The 19,395-nt window shown below is 52.4% G+C and overlaps 8 protein-coding genes across 8 annotated transcripts; 6 read left to right on the top strand and 2 right to left on the bottom strand.

Annotated features, from left to right (window-relative positions):
• The first annotated feature begins 1,088 nt into the window (after positions 1–1,088).
• BKA58DRAFT_151103 (class II aldolase/adducin domain-containing protein) lies at positions 1,089–2,399 on the top strand. Its single transcript, XM_046164785.1, has 2 exons — positions 1,089–1,928; positions 1,979–2,399. The coding sequence occupies exons 1-2, from the start codon at positions 1,266–1,268 to the stop codon at positions 2,246–2,248; spliced, it is 933 nt and encodes a 310-aa protein (XP_046026297.1). The 5' UTR covers positions 1,089–1,265; the 3' UTR covers positions 2,249–2,399.
• Positions 2,400–3,583: 1,184 nt separating this feature from the next.
• BKA58DRAFT_151106 (alpha carbonic anhydrase) lies at positions 3,584–4,895 on the top strand. Its single transcript, XM_046164786.1, has one exon. The coding sequence runs from the start codon at positions 3,721–3,723 to the stop codon at positions 4,570–4,572; it is 852 nt and encodes a 283-aa protein (XP_046026298.1). The 5' UTR covers positions 3,584–3,720; the 3' UTR covers positions 4,573–4,895.
• Positions 4,703–9,280, bottom strand: BKA58DRAFT_359061 (uncharacterized protein). The gene is made up of 8 exons (XM_046168726.1): positions 9,058–9,280; positions 8,130–8,991; positions 7,953–8,073; positions 7,383–7,898; positions 6,817–7,331; positions 5,620–5,727; positions 4,896–5,566; positions 4,703–4,829 (listed from the first exon to the last, which is right to left on the bottom strand). The coding sequence occupies exons 1-8, from the start codon at positions 9,199–9,201 to the stop codon at positions 4,794–4,796; spliced, it is 2,973 nt and encodes a 990-aa protein (XP_046026299.1). The 5' UTR covers positions 9,202–9,280; the 3' UTR covers positions 4,703–4,793.
• Positions 9,281–10,525: 1,245 nt separating this feature from the next.
• BKA58DRAFT_410729 (hemolysin-III related-domain-containing protein) lies at positions 10,526–11,458 on the top strand (the record flags this gene model as incomplete). The annotated part of the gene is made up of 2 exons (XM_046172245.1): positions 10,526–10,798; positions 10,838–11,458. 2 exons carry the CDS (start codon positions 10,526–10,528, stop codon positions 11,456–11,458), a joined length of 894 nt encoding a protein of 297 aa, XP_046026300.1.
• Positions 11,459–11,767: 309 nt separating this feature from the next.
• Positions 11,768–13,522, top strand: BKA58DRAFT_438819 (uncharacterized protein; the record flags this gene model as incomplete). Its single annotated transcript, XM_046173622.1, has 3 exons — positions 11,768–11,871; positions 11,933–12,525; positions 12,573–13,522. 3 exons carry the CDS (start codon positions 11,768–11,770, stop codon positions 13,520–13,522), a joined length of 1,647 nt encoding a protein of 548 aa, XP_046026301.1.
• A 362-nt stretch (positions 13,523–13,884) lies between these two features.
• On the top strand, positions 13,885–16,402 carry BKA58DRAFT_382603 (uncharacterized protein). Its single transcript, XM_046170115.1, has 3 exons — positions 13,885–14,346; positions 14,403–15,980; positions 16,031–16,402. The coding sequence occupies exons 1-3, from the start codon at positions 14,194–14,196 to the stop codon at positions 16,211–16,213; spliced, it is 1,914 nt and encodes a 637-aa protein (XP_046026302.1). The 5' UTR covers positions 13,885–14,193; the 3' UTR covers positions 16,214–16,402.
• An 83-nt stretch (positions 16,403–16,485) lies between these two features.
• On the top strand, positions 16,486–17,814 carry BKA58DRAFT_151173 (meiotic chromosome segregation protein). The gene is made up of 2 exons (XM_046164787.1): positions 16,486–17,222; positions 17,347–17,814. Exons 1-2 carry the CDS (start codon positions 16,712–16,714, stop codon positions 17,805–17,807), a joined length of 972 nt encoding a protein of 323 aa, XP_046026303.1. The 5' UTR covers positions 16,486–16,711; the 3' UTR covers positions 17,808–17,814.
• BKA58DRAFT_151230 (bile acid 7-dehydroxylase 1/3) lies at positions 17,665–19,012 on the bottom strand. Its single transcript, XM_046164789.1, has 3 exons — positions 18,669–19,012; positions 18,292–18,609; positions 17,665–18,238 (listed from the first exon to the last, which is right to left on the bottom strand). The coding sequence occupies exons 1-3, from the start codon at positions 18,785–18,787 to the stop codon at positions 17,821–17,823; spliced, it is 855 nt and encodes a 284-aa protein (XP_046026304.1). The 5' UTR covers positions 18,788–19,012; the 3' UTR covers positions 17,665–17,820.
• Positions 19,013–19,395: the final 383 nt, after the last annotated feature.

A 19,395-nucleotide genomic window follows, 5' to 3' on the forward strand; every position in this document is an offset into this window, starting at 1 on the left:
GAATCGTTATGTATGTCTTGTAAAAGTTACTCCAGGACGTGGGATGTCGGACGTATACAGCAAGGCACAGTACCGTGTTGGTTGGTCTGGCGGGATAATTACATGCTCTCGCGACGAACATGCACCCCGCTATCATCATTTGGGCCAGCCTACCTTGCGGCTGCGCCTTGGTGGGGCGGACCTCTCGGTTGTAATGCCACCGAGGCTTCGATGAACTGACGAGATGCTCCGCGTCCCATATCTTGGCTGCGAGAGAACGAAGTAACACCTCTCTTTCTGCCGAATCCTGGAATGACAATCTATTTCGGCCTAGGCATGTGTTTATGAAACGACTTCTTCCCCATATCGTTACAACATCCCAGATAGACAACATTTTCAAGCAGACCTACCTTCTTTTCATTACTAAGGACGTCTGAATGAACTGCGGTATACGAGGTGCTTCAGTTCTGAGGTCACCTCGATGGGTTCAGTGTCCGGTCGAAGGATGAGGTATTGTGGCATGTTATCCGGAATCGGTCCCAGCGCTGCCATGTATATGAGACAGTCAACTGTACTTCAGGTACCGGCATGAGAGGCGAGAGCTGAAGCGAGACGATATCTGATCCTTGTTCGTAATCCTGCGGACATTTGATTGCCAGGGAGAGGAAGCGAAGCGATAAAGCATGGTTAGGCTACTTGCGGTACAAAGCAAGCTCTTGAATCTCTCTCATACTAACAAGCAGAGCCTCGAATGCCTTCCGGGTCATGCGCCGTTGGGTAGTTACCGAAGTGGCAGTATGGACAAAGAGCTCACCCTGTTCAGTAGAAGAACCAAACGCGTTACCTACTAGGCGACTACGAGAGGAGGTAAGAAGACTACCATCGTGTGATTCGAAGATCTAGACGCCTACATGAATGCTGGAATCTTTCTCTTCCTAACCTTTCCATGTTCTAGGCTGCAGGAGTCCTCTTCATTTTCTTCGGTGTATGAGGTGGTTGGATAGTCGTCGATGTGGCAGCAGCGTGGAGAAAGGGCCGGTGATGCGCAGGTGGGACTTGGCCGGCGACTAGGGCGGCACCCCGCCGCGTATCTGGAGCTCGACTGGACAGTCATCCCACTTTTCTCCACTTCACGCGCCCTTTGAGGCGATAACATCGGCCTGATAGCGGTCGTCTGAAGTATAACAACGGCGCATCCAAGAGCTTTGACTCAAGCCTATCTTTGATCAATTGCAACTCACACAACCTACTTACCCACAGCTAGACCGATCCCATCCCATCCCAACATGGCACCCTCCGCTATCCAGGTCGAGCCAGCGCCCGTCGCGCAATCCAAGCAGCTCGTCCCACGATCCAAAGACGACGCGACGAAGGAATTGACGCCGCTGCAAGCCATCTCGCAGGGCGTCTGCCTCCCTGGCATCCCCCTCTTCTCCTCGTACGATAAGCATCGGGCATGGATACTATCACACATGGCGGGTGCCTTTCGCGTCTTCGCAAGGCACGGCCTGACCGAAGGCATGTCGGGTCACATCTCGGTGCGTGATCCAGAGCACCCACACAATTTCTGGACAAACCCGCTCGGAAAGCACTTCGGTCTTCTCAAAGCATCAGATATGGTCCTTGTTGATTACGATGGCAAGGTGGTGGGAGGAAATCAGAGCAGGCCTGCGAACGCAGCTGGCTTCCTTATACACTCGGCCATACACAAGGCGCGCCCAGACGTCAACGCGGCATGCCATTGCCATGGGAAGGCAGGCAAAGCGTGGAGTGCCTTCGCGAAGCCATTGGAGATGCTGAACCAAGACGTATGCTACTTCTACGGCGATGCGCAAGCCGTCTATGAGGACTTTGGTGGCGTTGTCCTTGATGAAGAAGAAGGCAAGAAGCTGGCAGCTGCGTTGGGACCCAGGGGAAAAGGTATGGTACTGAGGAATCACGGACTATTGGTATGTATCGCCCAGTGTGCGACACCTCGTACTCGGCTAACATCATGCAGACGGTAGGAGGTACCGTCGATGAAGCCGCGTTCTTGTATACCCTCATGGAACGCTCTTGCGATGTCCAGTTGAAGATAGAAGCGGCAGCAGCCAATGGCGTCCCCAAAGTCTACGTCGACGATGACGCAGCGGCATATACATTCAAGATGGCGAGCGACGCTGAGAGCTTATACTGGGAGTTCCAGCCCGACCTGGAATACGAGTACGAGATGAGCAACGGGGCCTTCAAGCACCCGGAATGCGACGAGGTAGTGTGGCCTGGATACTGATCGCTGAAAATGGATTTGTTCACCTCATACAAAGAAGAGACCGAACAGCTGCGCTGCAGCCCATGTTAGTATAAACGCGAAGGTCGACAATCCGCTACAGCAGGGTAGACTTCTTGGGCATCTATTTCATGTGGGTGTTCACTTGTTTCATGGATGGAATGGCAGAGTCAGCTGGGCATTGTCGTCGTTGCGGAGAAGCCGGATGCCATACTCTCACATCATCCGGTGTCCTCTTGATATACTCAGCATCGTGCCGTCATGCATCAAGTCATTTCTCTCAACTGCGCGTCCCGCCTCGTGTCTAGTACGCACTGAATCCAAGCAGCTCGTTCCCTTGGCAACTTGGGACACTATACACGCCAAGGCTGTAGCAGAAACAGCTTGATGACTGAACAGAGAGCTTTCGTCGGCCCGCTTCTGTTTCGTCGACTTCTCCCGGGTTGACGGCGGAGATTTCTACAGATCCAGCAATGCGCCGCTTTAGCGGTCGTGTTTCCCTGATTGTTGCATCTTCGATGAGTAGCGGCGGCGGTGCACGGCGGTATCGATCTGAGTGCAAGCTATTGATGGGTGATGTTCCACAACGTAATTGGAAGGGTCTAGGTCTGGACATTTAGGCGAATCTGTGGGTCCTGCAGGAACTACGCACTCGTTCTCTGATCTACGCAATCGTGAAATGTGTTCGTCCTCGACGTCTGTGACTTCCCAGTCGTCGCATCATGCTTATGCCACGCGTCAAGAGCTATCAAGCAGCGGGAAGGTTTTACTTTGACGTTCTTGCGACGGGCCGACTGCTACATCCGCGCTGCGTGTCATCATTTAAGCAACTCGACCTCTCCCAGCCATTCTTGTCCGCTGAGCTTATTACAGTACACAGTAGTCATGGTTCTCCACGCCAAGTCTCATCTTGTCGGAATCCCCAGTATCAATGCATTGGGTAGAAGCCACGCGACCGTTTCCCGCCAAGATCGCCGGGTTAACTTGACATGGCAAAGAGCGATCTCGCCCCTGCGCTATCGCTCGCGGTCATCAAGCGTTTCTTGTCGTAAACAGGGTTCATGCTTGGCATTAGAACCGCTACGAGGAATGGGCTGGAATTCCGGTTTCCAACATACAAGCGTGTGCCGTCTCCCAAGGAAACCAAGTGCATTTCCTAATGGTACGTACTGCGCAAGCAAAGAGGCTGCGCAACGGTAGTGAGAAGATAGAGCACTTGGCGACGGGAGACTTTCCATGGCGCACGAAAAGGGCATGTGTGAAGACTACTTGGCGGAATTGAAGGACATGGCTGAGACCTTTGCTCGAATGGCTAGGGTAGTCGTTGTGAAGGCGGAGGCACATTCCATAGTCCGACTGGACTATATATATAACATGTCCTCGCACGACATGAAAGTTTCTCATCACAGCAGCCAATTCAGTCATCCTACCAAGTCATCCGACACTCATATCACACAGAGATTAGCACCGTCACCATGCTGTTCCAATCCATCTTCCTCGCCGCCGCCACTCTAGCGCCCGCAGCACTTAGCTGTCCCCAACACACCAACGCCAAACGCAATGTACACCTCACTACAAGACAACAAGTTCCGCCAGGCACCAACGTAACCCAGAACGACTGGGCCTACGAAGCATCTTTCAACTGGGGAAAAATCAGCCCCGACTACCACCTCTGTCAAACTGGCACACAGCAGTCTCCTATTGCACTCTCATTAGGCAACGGATTGGCTTTGAACCACGTGCCTACTTTCAAGTACAACGGCAGCATCGCCGGTAACTTCTACAACTGGGGCTACGGTCCTGCTTTCACCGTTGCACACGATGAGAAGGCAGCGGAGGAAGACATTGACTGGACCACCCACCCAAGCTTCACCTACGACAACGAGACCGTTTACCTCAAGGGCTGGCACATCCACGCCCCAGCCGACCATTCCGTAGGTGGCGACCGCAGCAAAGCCGAACTCCATCTCGTCCACGTCGACGCTAAAGGCCACGAAGCCGCCGTCATGGCCATCCGTCTCGACCCCGGTAACTCCAACTCGACTTTCTTCGAGCAACTACCTGCCATGATTGGTTACACGGAGATGGGTGTCGAGGAGCCTACTACCATGGACTTTGCTCCTCTACTCGAGAGCGTACTGTACTTCAACGAGTTCTGGACTTACCAGGGTAGCTTGACAAGCCCCCCTTGCACTGAGGGTATCCGCTGGTTCGTTGCTAGGCAGATTCTCTTCACTGGTGTTGATCAGATGAGGGCTATTCTCGGTGCTAGCACCTACTCCGCTAGGGCAGAGCAGGAAGTCTGGCAGCACAGGATCAACGAGTAAAGATCCAAGAGGATTGATTTTGATGAGCGATGAGAAGCGTGGAGTTGGCGGTAGGGGAAGACGCATTGCATTGTACAAAAGGTTACGAATGAGCGAGGCGTCGGTGCTAGAGGAGCAGATGGTTTACATTGTATTCTTACTCCCTAGAATCCTTCTTGTATATATATATACCTTTACGTCTTTCGAACACATGAATCGATAAGTTTATCTCTCATCGAACTTCACCATGCGCAGTGCCCAGCATCGACCCTCAAATCCTACGCATCGCATGTTAGCTTCACAATCTCGTCTCTTTCTGTGATGTTCAAGGAAGATCGGCTTACAGAACCAGTGACATAACTGCTTCCCTCACCCAGCAAGAACAACACCGGCGCTCGGAACTCTTCGGGCACCGAAATTCTCCCTAGCATATTCTGTTTCGCCCACTCATCCGTCAACCCCCTCTTCCGCGCTTCCGCGCTCAGAGGCGTATCGATATGTCCGGGACTAATAGTGTTGACACGAATCGGCGGATAAGCTTTTCGTGGCTCTTGGCTGGGATTTGGGTTTGTTTCTGTGACCGTGCTACCGGGAAAAGTATTCTGTGGGTGACCCCATTCCGCGGCAAGAGAACGGGCGAGTTGGTGCACTGCCGCTTTTGAAGCGTTGTACGCAGCAGTATTGATTCCGTGATTGGAAATGTGCCCTGATATCGAGGCAAATAGGACGATGCTTCCCGATTGGTTGGCGTTGTGCAATTCGTTCGCTACGGCACGGGCGATGAGGAAGGTGCCGGAGATGTTGATGTCGAGGATCTTGCGAAACGTGCCGATGGGATACGAGCAGGCATCACTTTCGCCGGATATTGCTGCGCAGGAGACGAGCCCTCGGATCGGATGGCGAAGCTTAGCACGGATGGTGTTGAAGGCTGATGTGATGCTGGGTTCATCCTGGACGTCGAGGCGTTGGAACAACGCACGGGTATCATTAGCATGCGCAACTTCTTGGATCGACTCTAACAACAGTTATAAAGAGGATCATAGTGGGGAGCTTCAAGGTACGATATACCCCAAGTCTCGGTAACGGGGTCGGTGACATCGACGCAAATGACATCTCCGCCACTCTCGAGAATCGCCCGACTGACGACGGTCCCCACTGCACCGGCACCTCCGGAAACTAGAAGACTGTGTAAGCTTCATTTCGTGTGTTGATTGGTGAGCAGCACCTATAATGGTCCGTTTATCCAGTCTAAAAAGGTCATTCGTTGCCACGTGAGTAGGTGCAGGATATGTCATGACGGAGTAAGATATAAAGACTATGATATTGGGGCGCTGGATAGGTTTTGCATCGCAACTCAAAGGCGTCGAACGGTCGCTATAGTTTGAAGCGGGGTTATGACGTATGCAAGCTGCAGGACAGGTGGACATGATATGACACTTGTGACCATCAGGTCCGTGTCGCGCTTTTCACCGTATCCAAATCTTTATCCTGTCAAATAATGAACAGATTGACCAACATGGTAGTTTACAGACACTTCAGTGGGTGGACGTTAGCCCACGCCGTACTCGCGTAGTATATGACCCAAGTCTTATACTCTGGACAACGACGAATGAAAGAAGAATAAAAATTGTTTTGAAACCCCTGAGAGACAGGGCTTGTGCCATATTGAAGGTATAGTGTGAGTATGGAAGCAGCATGGGCAGCACTTGATTTATCCAGCCCTGGACAAGCCCATCTGATATCTTCCATCTTGGTATCGGAAATACCCTTCAACGACGAAGACATTATGCCAAATTCGATCGCCCTCATGTTTTGGATGAAGAAGGAACCAGGCCGCGTGGAAGCTACCACAGTTACAATGGATCCTCCCAGCGCATGCCGTCGTGTCGCCAGCTTTGTCGGCGTTTTTATCATATCGTGTTGATTGTATGATCATGTTCCTAGAAATGCCAATTGTCAGGGTCATATAATAAGATACTAGATGCATGTCTAGTTGCTAAGTTTGGGTGTATCGCCTGTGTAGACTATCAATAAATCGCTACTAAGCTATAGTAGCGATTTCTCTACCTTTATAACCCTTACTTAGCTATTCCGGTCGGTTCCAGGCCAGAACAGCCTAGGGCCTGACACCAATAGGGTTTCGGAATTATTTTGGAGATGGGTTAAAGGAACTTTGCCATGTCGCTGGAGTCCACTTTGTCCAAGCTTCCTCAGAGGGCTGAGCTGGCAGCTTCTGCGAAGAGTGGTCCTGCTCAAAAGACGAACACAGAGTTTTGGTTGGCTCGCATATGTCATCAGTTGCATGTGCACTTTCATGTTCTTTCAGTGATGCCTCTGAACCGTCTCTGTTCTTGAGCTCGTACTCCCACTCGAGGTGGGTACCCATACTTGTCTCCGCGCGATTCGAGAGCGTAGTTGTTGTCGCGACGTCTTTCAGGCCGCTGAATGGGCGCTGTATGGTTTGAAGCAGACCAAGAGCTGCTACGTGGAGCTCAGATGAGCCACGATGGAAGATGAAGAGGCTATCACTCGACGAAGAAGTGAGGGGAGTCGCGAAATCTCCAGAGTCCCCCGTGGTAAGTTTGTAATCTTGAAGCATCTTCAGATAAGCTGCAAGGATGCTGCGAAACTTTCCGGCAAGCATATCTTTGATCGCACAGTACTCGAGAACACCGATGCATTTGCCCAGCAGTTCTACGTCATTAGTGAACGGCTCGTTATTCACAGCCTTTTGCGATGCCTGGTGAGCGATCATGACTCCCGCCGTATAGGCCGTATAGCTAGAATTCTGGGTTAGCATTATTCACCACCGTGGCATACGCCTGACTCACATGCAGAGCCAGCAAACTTGTACCACCTTCCCTTCTTGTAGCATTAGGCTCATAACGGAAGCGTTAAGTTCCGCAGCTTGGTATCCTTCCTCGATAGCCCGTCGTGCTTCTGGTGGAAGAACTATGATACCAGCTGAATCGAGCGGGATGTATGCGATGATCAACCGTCGGGAAAGTAGCATCATAGCTGAAAGATAGAAAAGATGGACATAGAATATGACTGGACGAAATGTGGCCATCAGTGAGCTGTTGTCACCGCCTAACAGTGCGGCAACTGACATCCAGCTCGGGAGTTGCGCGTGAAATCTCGATAGTTGCGCGCGAAACTCGAGCGTGATACTTTCGGGTACCGGTGCCTTGCTTGGTAGACGGTGAAGTAAGCTTGCCTTGATGATAGAAACTTTGACGCATTCGCGTCGAATCATGTCCTCGGGTGGTACATCCAACCCATCGAGAGATGACTGGACCTTGAAGACCAATGAGTCTGAGCTGTAGTCAAGAGACGCGTTTAGCCAGCTAGCTAAGTAGTCAGCGATGTCAGCACATACCGAAGAGCATGCCAAGACTAACCATTGCAAATGGACGAGAGTCGTGTGTGTACGACGGATGTCGTCATAGTAGGCTGGAGACCAGTCTGGTGGGCATTTTTCGAGGCATATCTTGCGGTTACGAGGAAGGCTCAGACCAAGTTCTAAACCTTGTCAGCAATGTCCACTCCTCATAGAGTTATCCAAGTGTGACGCGTACCAATGTAAGCTAGAGCGACCGTAGCTTTGACGACTATGTTGTACATCCCAAGCAGCGCGCAGACGTTCATCGCTCGGAACGGGTCATACAAGATTGCGGAGTCTAGTCCATGTTTGGCAACCGCGTAGAAGTAGTCAGCCAGCTCGGGTGGCGGCGCCTTCATGGGGTCGGCTAGCTGTGAATGTATGACACCAATAGCTGCCATACCAGCGAGTTCTGCGGCGTAAGTACGGATTCGGATCGTACTTCCGTTGCTGAACATGTTTCCAAGTGGTACATTTTCATTCCCTGCGGCCTTGATTGCCTCAATGTCTGATTGAACGTCGTCCCTGTTCATAACGTAGAAAAGCGCTCCCACGCAGTTGAAGAACATCTCTAGTGGGCCGTGGATCTTGGAGACGCTCGCGCTGTCATGATGTGGAGCAACCAGAGTGATGCCTGTCACTTCAGTCTGACTCTTTCGAACAGTGGAAAATCGGGGGTGGTCCATGATTTCCGGTACAGCAAGCATCGTCGAGGAGGGAGACTCCGTCGTTGTCAGTGGAGATTCGTTACTATCAACGTTGGTTCCGGACGCAGGTATAGACTCAGACGAACTGCGACGACCCATTTCGAAGTTCTTGAAGATTACTCCTAGATCCTCACCTTGAGCAGCTCGCAGGTGCTGCAGCAGGGCTGTGGCTTTATCAGGGGAAGTCGTCTGTAGATACCACAAAACTTCATACATCGAGCTTTTATCATCCTCCAGTTCTTCAATCTTTCTTTTTTGCGCTTGAACGAGCAATGGACCAGTGGGTAAATTATATCCGCATTGTGAGTTCCTCTCCGAGCAGGAGCGACATGTTGGTCTGCCACCGTCACACTGTCGTATGTTAGCTTCGACTTCATGCAATTGTTGCCAGTACTAGCAAAGACTTTGGAGAGAGACCTTGGTGCGTCGGGCACGACAGGGCAGACATGCGACTGTGACTCGTGACGGTCTGCCCCTGATAGTAGCTGCTTTACTGACAGCGGCAGCAGCAGCTAAGTCTTGTGGACGCGGCGCTATATCTTTGTAAGAAGACGACGACATTCCCAACAAACGTGAGCGCGAGAGCTTGGATCAAAGTACGAGCTAAAGGTGCGGTCTGCTCCCTATTGGCGGATAAGCCAAGGTGCGATAAGTGATGAAGCAACCGACTTTGGATGCCTCAAGAGGTTTGCGGATGCAGCGGCATGGCCAGTGCACTGTGCGTGGCAGGTACGATTGCTGCCACATGACGTCAGCCCATATGTAAACCCTGGCTCCATGCATCAACTCGAGCGCAATTTCTATGTATAGTTGCCTAAATGGAGTTCATTGAAGTGGAATCTGATAGCTTTGTGATTGTCCAGTCCAGTGGTCTTGCCGAGGAAAGGGCCGACTGAACCTTTTCGTACCCACTGCCCGCGCAACTCACGCACGAACGATCAACGGCATATATCACACGTCAATAACTCACAGTCGCCATGCGACCAAGACTTGATGTCGAACGACTTTTGAACAGCCCATGTGTCTCTCTTTGATACTATAATTACTATGAGGTGTTGTTCAGCGAGGTTCTTTGAACAGTGATTATTGATTAGTGAGCACGGCTTGCGATCTGCTCAGGTTGGCACCAGAAACGTATTGAAGGCACACGTGTGACAAGACCTATACGTATTGCGGATATCAGGATTTATAGATAATACCATGCGGCTTTACACATCATACACGTAGAGTTCCACGGTTATGTTCTTAACGAAGATCATCATAGCAACCTCGAATGGTTCATACAGTTCGACTGGTATTTCTTTGACTCAAGGAAATCTCCACTATCGTGTAACCTCTTCCCATGCAATCACGCGGAGGTAGCTCAAGCTTTCTCAGACAAAGGAACGCAAGTTCTCCGTTTGTACAAATGTTGGCAGAAGGATCGTTGGGTATTGTCCGCGATGCCAGTTCGCAAAACCCATGACATCATAGCTGCAAGCAAAGGACTGCCCAGTGGCTACAGCATTGTTGATTTTGACTGGTTATGACCAAGTCGACCCTTCGAGATTGTGGCATCTTCGCTACATGTATGATCACAGTAGGCTCAGAGATGCAAGGAAATGCAGCGTCGGGGGGCTGCGCCGCGATAAAGCTGCACAGCGAGATACGTTGGAGTTCAACTGAGCCAACGGACGCCCTTCACATATCTAGCTAGCACTGAGTGGTAGGTGCAAACGCTACTGAGGCACATCAGGCCAGTCAAGTTTTTGACCCCGCATATTCTTCTTACACAACTGTTGCCTGTATCCGACGCCACAGCCAATGGCATCTGTATCTTGATAATGATATGACTGTTCGAACAACAACTACAGCGCTAGAGTCGCGACACATTGAAACCGCCAACATGGCCAAGGACGCAGCACTCTCACATGATCTTTACTCACCGGCTTGGCGCGCTTACCCAACGCTCCATAACAAGAAGGATATCGAGACACATTGGCCTATGATAGGAACCAAGGATGACATTCCAACATGGCTCCAAGACAACGACTTCATCATCAGTGGACACCCAATGCCGACTTATTCGTACAAGAAGTCCTTTCGACTTTGGCGTTGCCTTCATATGGAAACGATGAATATCTGGACCCATCTTCTTGGGAGCACTGCATTTATTGTGGTTGGCATTGGATTACATAGACTTGCTGTCTCGACCTAGCTCAACCTGACCACCGGCGACAAATTCGCCTTCGGTGTTTCCTTAAGCGCAGCAGCTCTCTGCTTTGGACTCAGTACAACGTTCCATACACCCCGAAGTCATTCCTACAATATTCACCATTCCTGGGGCCGCTTCGACATCTTCGGCATCTGCCTTTTGGCTCTGGGTGGAGGAGTTTCAGCCACCTATTATGCCGCTCGCTGTGACCCAGTAGATCAACGCTTATATTGGTGTCTTAGTGGGGGCGCCGCTATCGCTGCTGCTGCTGTGCTGTTTGACTCTGGCGGCGGCGGAAACAAGATGAGAACGCTGCGTGGCGGTACCTTTGGTGCGCTCGCTCTTGCGGCACTGCTTCCAATATTCCATGGCACCGGCAAGCTTGGATGGAGTCATGCGTGTTTTGAGATAGGTGCTCAATGGTATCTTGCCGAAGGACTGGTCCTTTTTGTTGGCGTCTCATGTTTCGTCGGTAGGTTTCCAGAGAGACTGAGCCCGGGCTCGTTCGACATCTGGGGCCACTCTCACCAGTTACATCATGTTTGCGCTGTAGTTGGCCAAGCTTTCCACATAGCCGCTCTTGTCGCCGGCTACAGGTTCCGTAACGCGCATCCAACTTGTTGAGCGCGGGGAACTGTGGGTCTCATGGCAGTGAGTGATGCGGTAGCGGATAGCGGTATCGTCCAATGCAACCGGAATGTAGCATGAAGGGCGTGCAACGGATGCAGCGAATATATGATAGAGTAGGCAACGCCAACAGGGCGTTCTGAGAGTTGCAGACTGTAGGTGGGTATCGAAAGAATAATTCCCATGCGCAGTGACGCCGGAGAAGGGGCGACGGGCAAGAGTAAGCGAAGCGTTCCTGGGGACGCGGCGCATCACCGACTGCCGCCTGCGCAGCAGCAGCAGTCAACCTTCGACCAAGTTCCAACTATGTCGGCCTCGACTGAATCGAGCGCAACCAATGTAGATTCTCACAGTGAGGATGCGCCCCGGGTCGAAGCGCTATTCCTCATCAAATTCGACAAGAAAGTTGGGTACGTCATGCGATGCTGGATAGCCTGAGTACCTCAGGAGCTATGCGCTGATCATTTACAGCTATACAATCGCCTGGAAACGCACAACGACACCGGGCGTTACGCTCGATAACGCCGTTGAATACAAATCGCTACCCTCAGGTCTGCACTCAGTGCAGAACGACCTCGTCTACTTTACCCATGACGGTTATGCTGGGCTCAGCGCCTTCGCAAAGGGCGACGCGAGCGCAGAGGATCGCAATGCCACCTTCGTTTCCGTGGGGATCCTAATTCAGAAGGAGGGCAGATTCGGGAGGCTGGGAAGGAGTTGGCTACTTGCCGGCCGCTTGGAGAGGTTGGCTGCGACTCTGGCGGACGACCCCCAAGCTGTGACACCGCTGGACGAGTTCTGGCAGGAACAAGTCTCGAGACATAGCACAGGGGACGCCTCAGATGCCGGAGAGGCGAAGGGTCACAGCAGAGCGCGCGCCATATCCACCGTCAGCGCAGTCGTGAAAGACGAGGAGAGCCTCCCGGACTACCACCCGGCCCTGTCTATACAGCGCTTCCTCGACGTATTCGGGCCATTGGTCTTCCGGCTGCAACAAGCGGCCCTGCTGAGGAAACGGATTCTCTTCGTGGGCGTCCCGCCGGTCAGGACGGCTTGCGAGTTCGGTACGTCCTGGACCTTATCATTGGTCGTCTTTCAGCTAACGTGCCAGTCTACAATCTGTCTGTACTGTCTAGCATATCACCCCGCGACACCGAGCGTTTGCCTCCAGAGACCGAAAACCTCCTCCGTCTACCGACCCTCTTCTCCGTCGGCGTACACGACATACCTCTCCTCGACGACCTTCGCAAGCCCAAACACGGCGGACACACACCAGACCTTGAGCCATCAGAGGGCTGGGCTGCGTGCACAACTGACGAAATCATCGTCACAAAGACACAGCTCTACGACATCATCGTCGAACTACCGCCCACTTACGATGCGCTCCCACAAGAACGACGCTGGCCACGGATACGAACGAGCGATGGCAGTTTGATCAAGGCCAGCCAGCGGGACGTTGCGCGCTACAAGCTTTTGCACAAAGAGCTTTTCAAGCAGCGTACTAGATCGGAAACATCGCCCGAGCCGTATACGGACGACGAGAACGACGACACTGCGCCCCTGCTGTCGCGCGACGAGGTCGATACCAAACGCGCCGACGACGACTTCAACGAAGCATACGACGACACGGTGGTAGAACCAACAACGTGGTCGAGGCTTGCATACATGGGCTACATGTGGTGGGCTTCGGCTGGCGAGAGAGACGCATACACGACAGCGGAGCGGGAGACGGACCGCGAGCTGATTGGCGACCTCTCCGCCTACTCACAGTCGTTGGAGACAGCAATCATTGCGTACTTCCATCGACAGTCTTCGCTGCTCATACGAACGCTGTCGCAAATCATCGAGGCGGATATACAAGGCGAAAGAGGAGACGATGACGATAATGACAGCGATGCATTGATTGTGGACAGAGACGACTTGTCGCGAATGGGGCTAGATACATGGTCAGAGGCTGATCGAGCCTTTGTGCAGGAGTTCGGTAGTCTGTACTTTGGACGTACTGTTGGGGTCAAGGGCAGTGAAGTGGAGTGCTGTGGTCTGCGGGTGCCAATCTTCTAGCTGGACTGGGAGCGTTTAGCTAGCCACAAACCGGCAGGCTCCCGGTTGTCTGGAGGGCATCAACGGTGAACACAGACTGTTGTGGTGTAGGTTAATGACAGTCTACTTGTTGCGGGCAATCCGCTTCATCGCATTAGCGGCGCTAAAATCTTGAATCGTGTACCTGGAATACCCGCTCCCAGTCACAGGCTGAAAGGAGTACAAACAACATGTTTGCGGCTGTATACACGTCCGTATACCTATGCACACCTCTGTCATCATGCTTTGAGTTTCCGCGTGAAGCCTCGGAGGTCCGTAAACAATCAAACCCGCGTATGATGATTTGTCGGTTTGGTACAGCTCAGGCAGCCCGAAGTCGGACCCCGCAATTGAATGCACAGGGCGCGCGCAAGCGAATTCTGCGCCCCGCATCGTCATATGCCATTCCCAATGGCCGGCTCAAGGGCTTAGTATCACCGACCAAAGTTTTCTTTTGATGTGAATCATACCTTGCGCCGTACTAATAGTCTGCCTGTGCGCACATCTTCTACGTCTTTCCATATCCCAAGTGTGTTTACTTTGCTCGAAATCACCCGAGATACATTTTTGGCCCTCCATTGTTGTCGCTGGGCCTTCAAGAGACTTTCTTCAAAGTATCGCCTCAAAACACTCGCTGGGGTAATCACATCAAGATGCCTATGCTCAAGGAGCCATGGAAGAAGTACCATCCCTTCAAGCCATTGAACCTGCCGGACAGGACATGGCCTAACAAGACCATCGAGAAGCCACCACGCTGGCTGTCGACCGACCTGCGAGATGGCAATCAAAGTCTAGTAGATCCCATGGTAAGTACCAACCCACTCAGAAGCCGCTGCGAACCAGTATCTGACACGAACCGCAGGATGGCGCGCAAAAATGGGACTATTTCAATATGCTAGTCAAGCTCGGCTACAAGGAAATCGAAGTCTCGTTCCCTTCCGCGTCGCAAACGGACTTCGACTTCACACAACGCCTTATTCAAACACCCGGCATAGTACCTGATGATGTCTGGATTCAGGTTCTCTCGCCATGCCGGAAAGAGCTCATCCGCCGCACCGTCGACTCCCTAAAGGGCGCGCGCAAGGCCATCCTCCACCTGTACCTCGCGACCAGCCCGTGTTTCCAGCAGATCGTCTTCAACATGAACGACGATGAGACAATCGCCCTGGCAGTCGAATGCACAAAGTACGCGCGGTCGATAACCAAGGACGATCCTGCGCAAGCCGGCACAGAGTGGGCATACGAGTTCTCGCCAGAGACTTTCTCAGATTCGTCGCCAGAGTTCGTCATCAAGGTCTGCGAGGCTGTCAAGGCAGCGTGGGAGCCAAGTGTAGAGAACCCGCTGATCTTCAACCTGCCAGCCACCGTGGAAATGTCGACACCCAACGTCTACGCCGATCAGATCGAGTACTTCTGCAAGAACATTTCCGAGAGGGAGAAGATTTGCGTCTCTTTACACCCACACAACGATCGAGGATGCGCAGTAGCCGCGGCAGAATTGGCACAAATGGCGGGTGCAGACCGAGTAGAAGGCACGCTGTTTGGCAACGGAGAGCGCACAGGAAACGTCGACCTCGTCACTCTGGGCCTGAACCTGTACACCCAGGGTATACATCCAAAGATTGATTTCTCGGACCTGAAGTCCATCATTGATATGGTTGAGAGCTGCAACAAGATCCCGATACACCCGCGCGCACCATACGGAGGTCAGCTTGTTGTCTGCGCCTTTAGTGGTTCACATCAAGACGCAATCAAGAAGGGGTTCCAGATGCGCAAGAAGAACGGCGCGGACAACGAGAGCCGGTGGCAGATCCCATACCTTCCCCTCGACCCCCAAGACATCGGCCGTACGTACGAAGCTATCATCCGCGTCAACTCACAGAGTGGAAAGGGTGGAATCGCCTGGATTATCCAGCGCCAGCTCGAACTCGACCTGCCTCGTGGTCTACAAATCGCCTTTTCCAAGATCGTGCAGAAGGAGACAGACATGCTCGGCCGCGAACTCCTACCAACCGAGATCACAAATCTCTTCGAAGAAGCCTACCACCTCAAGCGCAATCCTCGCTTCTCCCTTGTCGATTACGAGATCAAGGCCGATCGGTCAGAGACACCTTTACCTCCACAAGACGGCAAGACAGTCAGCAGCCGCAATCTGCGCCGTATCTTCAACGGTGTCATTGAGATTGACGGTCAGGAACACAAGATCCAGGGCTCGGGCACAGGTGCGCTGTCATCGCTGGCCGATGCACTGAGGAGTCTGGGTATCGACCTAGACGTTGTGGACTACAACGAACACACGATTGGTACAAGCAAAGATGCAAAGGCCGCGACCTACATTGGTTGCACAGCAGCGCAGAGCAGTCAGAAGGTCTGGGGTGTTGGTATTCACCAGGATGTGGTTCAAGCGTCTCTCATCGCTATGTTGAGCGCTGCTTCTTCAGTAAGTCTTCGCTCATTGTAACAAGCAGTACTTTGGCTAACACATGACAGTTCCTGTCGTCGAGACCTACCACACCCATTCCTTTCCGCCCCAAGCGATCGAATACCCTCGAGATCCCTAGCCCAGACTCAAGTCCTACACGAAACGGCAAACAAAATGGGAGCACGATAGTGGATAAATTGGAGGCTGCTGTCAACGGCAGTCAGGCGGACGTCAAGAGTGCGGGCGTGTAGTGACATGAAGTCTTTTCAACGCTTCACAGTTCAGTTCCTATGTTCACACATATCGCATATTGCATTTGGGATGTAAAAGGTCGGGGCATGGGAGTTCAAAAAGTGCTGTTGAAGTGGAATTAGAATATCTAAACAAAGGTATCGACAACTGTACTTGAATGACGTATGCAGAACCTTACAATACTCGCATTCTGTGTTCCTATTCGTTATATACCAGATGTTTACATCGGCAAAGCTCTCACAGCAATCACTCTTGTTCTTGCCGCGTCCAGGGCGTATCCGACATCGGCACGTACGTTCTACACAACGCTTATCGCCGGCTCATGGGCCCGTAGATGTGGATACCGGTTGGTGTGAAGTCATGCCCGGCATATGGATGACATACCATGGCCCAAACTCTATCTACAACTCCGATCCGTGTCACCACATCAATACAAGATCACATCCCCTGCTCTGCCCACTCGCTGAACACTTCCCCGACCAGCAAGCAATCTCATAATGGCAGAAAACGACCGAACCAACATCCCCCCAGCCCCAGCCTACTTCCCCACATCCGCCGACTCCCCCCTCCACCCCCCAACAGCCCTATACACCACCCTCCGCAACCTCCCCTCCTCCTCCCTAGTAAAAACCCAAGACTTCACAATTCCACCCCGCAGCGGAAAAGCCTGGACCGTACCCGCGGGCGCACTATTCCGGCTCTCCACGCCAGAAGGGCCCCAAGTCGGCGATTTAAACGTGTGGAACCAGCATGATCCCCGAGAGCGCTTCTGGGCGTCTAGGACGAGGCAGTTGCAGGGGAGTCATGTGGTGCAGGGGGATAGGCTGTGGAGTTGCCTCCCGTTTATGAGGCCGCTTTGTGGGCTTGTGGAGGATGGGTGTGAGATTAGGGATTCCGGGGGTAAGGGTATAGGGAAGGGGAGAGAGGAGAGCAGGGATGAGAGGGGTGGGGTCACTAGATGGGGTGGAAGGTGTAATGATTTGCTGGGGACGAGGTGTGATCCTTATGGTATGTTTGAACGCGCGGGTCTGCGATGGGTTGTTCTGCCAGATCCCTTGTCTTCTTTCTCTGGAACCTGTGCTATTAGGACGATTATGTGCACGCGTGACGGCTTTGCTAACGATTCGCACAGTATCAAACATGCTAACATCCTCATCCTACGACTACCACTGCCACTCGAACCTCGTCCGTTCTATCCTTCCATATGGGCTGACAGAATTCGATGTCCACGACGTACTCAACGTATTCCAGGTCACTGGTCTAGATTCGCAAGGCCGCTATTTCATGGAAGCTAGTCCTGCGACGAAAGATAGTTATCTTACGTTCTTCGCCGAGCTGGACTTACTATGTGCGCTGAGTACGTGCCCGGGTGGAGACCTCAGTCGCTGGGGCTGGACGCAGGCGGAAGAGGGAAAGGAGAAGAAAGAGGGAGATGACGATGAGGGCATGAAGAGTACCTGTCGACCTATTAGAGTGGAGGTGTATGAGATTAAGGAAGAGGTCAAAGGGCAGGTGTTGGAGGGGTGGAAGAAGCCTGAGAAGAGTGGGTATAGGGGAATGCATGGGATGCGTATTCCTGAGGGCGAAGCCTAGTCTTTCCTGAATTCTACAACTTGTTACTTCCGTGGATCTTGCCGCCATCGAGCACGATTGTGTCTCCGTTAACGTGGCCACCAGCTCTACTACTCAAGTACACAACCGCAGCTGCGATGTCCTCTGGCTTTCCTACCCTACCGTTCGGGTTGCTCTTTCCGAGCGCTTCCTCACCTCCAGCCTTTTCCATCAGTACACCTGCCATCTTGCTCATGAAGAAACCGGGTGCAATTCCGTTGACAAGAATGTGTCTGGGTCCTAGTTCAACGGCAAGATTGCGCGCAAGATGCAAAACTGCGGCTTTGGAAGCGGAGTACGACCAAGAGCCTGTCTCGCCGAGAGATCCCACGCCGATTCCTGCCACGCTGCCTGTTACAATGACGCGCGAGGGATCTTGGACTGTTGCGGATTTTGTGAGGAGGGGTGTGAGTCTATGCGCCTATATTAGCGCTATGATCAGATGGTAAAGAAACAAAAGACTTACTTCTGGATTGTGAAGAATACCCCCTTGACGTTCAAGTCCATAACCTTATTCCATCCGTTCTTCTCATCCGCCTCCTCAAACTTGCTGCCCCAGGTCGCTCCTGCATTGGCAAAGAGAATGTCCACGTGATCAGTGTGTTTGCTGACTTCCTGCACGAGACGGTCGATCTCGGAGACCTTGGAGCTGTCCGCAGGAATAGAGATGGCAACCGCGCCAGGCGATTTGTTGGGGAGCGCATTCAGGGCTGCGACGGCGGCATCGCAGGCTGAGGCTTTACGGGAGGTGATGAAGATCTTGGAGCAGCCAGCTTGCATGAGGCTGGTGTTGTGTTAGGCAGGAGCAGCGGGAAGATGGTAAGTGCAAATCGAGCTATTTACCCTGATGCTGCATGTAGACCTAGTCCTCGAGATCCGCCGCTTACGACTGCGACTTTGCCTTTCAAGCTGAAGATGTTGGTGAAGTCGTGCAGCTGCACATCTTGTTCTGCGGATGCCATGATGACTGTGTGGATGGAGCGTTACACTTAGCGATAATGGCGACAGTGTGTTATTATGGAGGAATGTTGATTAATCGCGGTTCACGACTGCTCATGTAGCGACCTCGGTGCTGATGTTGCCATCCGAAGTTGTATCAATGCATACGTGATGTACCGAGGCTGTGAGTCGCGCTAACTAAGCTACGTGGGGTAGCGTGTTGTTCAGTGCATCTGCTCATTGTGAACAGAACCATTAATAAGGGAATTGTTAAATCATCATTTTGATAAGTCGAGGTGGAAGTATGGGCGATGCTTTGCGACCAGGCGGTTGCATGATATCGAGTCGGAGGATATTCTGCTGTAAAGCTTGCTTGTCTTATCCACGCACACTCCTGGAGCACACCAGGGTACTCTCATCTGCGTCGCGCGCGGCGCTACAGCAAGAAACATTCTCTCGAGTATTGGCTGGAGGTTCAGTTAAGGTTGTCGGATCCAGGTATGCGGCAATATCGGAGCATCGTACAAGGACATTATGGGGACGCTGGTGTGAGACATGGCTGGCCTTGAGGGCCACAACATCGAGACGCGACGTGAACCAACTGCCCAAGTGAGATGTCCATCACGGTTAA

This window comes from Alternaria rosae, assembly GCF_020736505.1.
Source record: "Alternaria rosae strain MPI-PUGE-AT-0040 chromosome Unknown BKA58scaffold_4, whole genome shotgun sequence".
Lineage (NCBI taxonomy): Eukaryota > Fungi > Ascomycota > Dothideomycetes > Pleosporales > Pleosporaceae > Alternaria > Alternaria rosae.